This window comes from Calidris pugnax, unplaced genomic scaffold (genome assembly GCF_001431845.1).
Source record: "Calidris pugnax isolate Ruff unplaced genomic scaffold, ASM143184v1 scaffold1720, whole genome shotgun sequence".
Classification (NCBI taxonomy): domain Eukaryota; kingdom Metazoa; phylum Chordata; class Aves; order Charadriiformes; family Scolopacidae; genus Calidris; species Calidris pugnax.
This window is the reverse complement of record NW_015092140.1, coordinates 1-2,158: the sequence shown is the minus strand read 5'-3', so window position 1 is coordinate 2,158 and position 2,158 is coordinate 1. Positions and strand designations below refer to the sequence as shown.

General features: G+C 60.1%; 1 protein-coding gene across 1 annotated transcript; it reads left to right on the top strand.

Annotated features, from left to right (window-relative positions):
- Positions 1–1,152: 1,152 nt before the first annotated feature.
- Positions 1,153–1,728, top strand: RBM42 (RNA binding motif protein 42; the record flags this gene model as incomplete). Its single annotated transcript, XM_014962234.1, has 1 exon — positions 1,153–1,728. A coding segment is annotated over one exon (377 nt), but the record flags the coding sequence as incomplete, so codon positions are not given.
- Between the last annotated feature and the right edge of the window lie 430 nt (positions 1,729–2,158).

The following is a 2,158-nucleotide window of genomic DNA, read 5'->3' as shown; positions in this document are numbered from 1 at the left end:
AGGATCCCAGTTTGCTGGAGTGGGACGCCGGTAGGGACTGGGGGGGACTGGGAGGGAGTTGGAGGGACTAGGAGAGGACTGGGAGGGGGTTGGAGTGAACTGGGATATACTGGGATGGGAGTAGGAGGGGGTTGGAGGGGACTGGGAGACACTGGAATATACTGGGATGGGAGTGGGAGGGACTGGGAGAAGACTGGGAGGGACTGGGAAGGACTGGGAGGATCCCAGTTTGCTGGAGTGGGACGCCAGTAGGGACTGGGAGAGACTGGGAGGGACTGGGATATACTGGGATAGATGTCCCCTTGGGTGCCACCATCTCCCACCATCTCCCATTGGGTCCCACCATGTCCTGTGTCCCCCCAAGTGCCACCAGGTGCCACCAAGTGTCACCATGTTCCTTTGGGTGCCACCACCTCCCATTGGGTGCCACCATCTCCCACCAAGTCCCACTGTGTCCCACCACCTGCCATTGGGTCCCACCATGTCCTGTGTCCCCCCAAGTGCCACCAAGTGTCACCACGTCCTCTTGGGTGCCACCATCTCCCATTGGGTGCCACCATCTCCCACCATCTCCCATTGGGTGCCACCATCTCCCATCGTGTCCCATTGGGTCCCACCTCATCCCGTGTCCCACCACGTCCCATGAGACCGTGTCCCATTGGGTGCCACCATCTCCCACCATGTCTCCTTGGGTGCCACCATGTCCCGTGTCCCCCCACGTGCCACCAAGTGCCACCACGTCCTCTTGGGTGCCACCACGTCCCATTGGGTGCCACCATCTCCCACCGTGTCCCCTTGGGTGCCACCATCTCCCACCACGTCCCATCTCCCACCATCTCCCATTGGGCACCACCATCTCCCACCATCTCCCATCATGTCCCACCATCTCCCATTGGGTGCCACCATCTCCCACCACGTCCCATCTCCCACCATCTCCCATTGGGCACCACCATCTCCCACCATCTCCCATCATGTCCCACCATCTCCCATTGGGTGCCACCATCTCCCACCACGTCCCATCTCCCACCATCTCCCATTGGGCACCACCATCTCCCACCATCTCCCATCATGCCATCTCCCACTGGGCACCACCACCTCCCACCACGTCCCATCGGGTCCCACCACGTTCTACGTCCCACCACGTCCCATGAGGTGCCACCAAGTGCCACCACGTGTGTCCCCACCCCCCCTTCCTGTCCCCAGACGACTTCCGGATCTTCTGCGGGGACCTGGGGAACGAGGTGAACGACGACATCCTGGGCCGGGCCTTCGGGCGTTACCCGTCCTTCCTCAAGGCCAAGGTCATCCGCGACAAACGCACCGGCAAGACCAAGGGCTACGGCTTCGTCTCCTTCAAGGACCCCAACGACTACGTCCGCGCCATGAGGGAGATGAACGGTGGGGGACACCAGGGACATCGGGGACCTTGGGGACCTTGGGGACATCGGGGGCTTCAAGGACCTTGGGGTGATGGGGAGGTGGTGGCTTCACGTCCTTCAAGGAGGTGGATGATGATCTCGATGGGATGAGGGACATCAAGGGTTGGAGAACTTGGGGACTTTGGGGACATCAGGGACATTGGGGACATCGGGGGCTTCAAGGATATCAGGGACCTTGGGGTGATGGGGAGTGGTGGCTCCATCTTCTTCAAGGAGGTGGATGATGATATCGATGGGATGAGGGACGTCAAGGGTTGGAGAACTTGGGGTCATTGGGGGCTTCGAGGACGTTGGGGACATTGGGGACCTTGGGGATGTGGGGGACATCGGGGAGGTGGGGGACATCAAGGAGCTTGGGGCCATCAAAGACCTTGAGATGATGGGGAACATCACGTTCTTCAAGGAGGTGGATGATGATCTCAATGGGATGAGGAACGTCAAGGGTTGGAGAACTTGGGGTCGTTGGGGGCTTCGAGGATGTTGGGGACATCAGGGACGTGGGGGACATCGGGGATGTCGGGGACATTGGGGACATCAAGGAGCTTGGGGCCATCAAAGACCTTGAGATGATGGGGAAGGTCACGTTCTCCAAGGAGGTGGATGATGATATCGATGGGATGAGGAACGTCAAGGGTTGGAGAACTTGGGGACATCAGAGACGTTGGGGACGTGAGGGACATCAGGGATGTGGGGGACATTGGGGACATCAGGGATGTTGG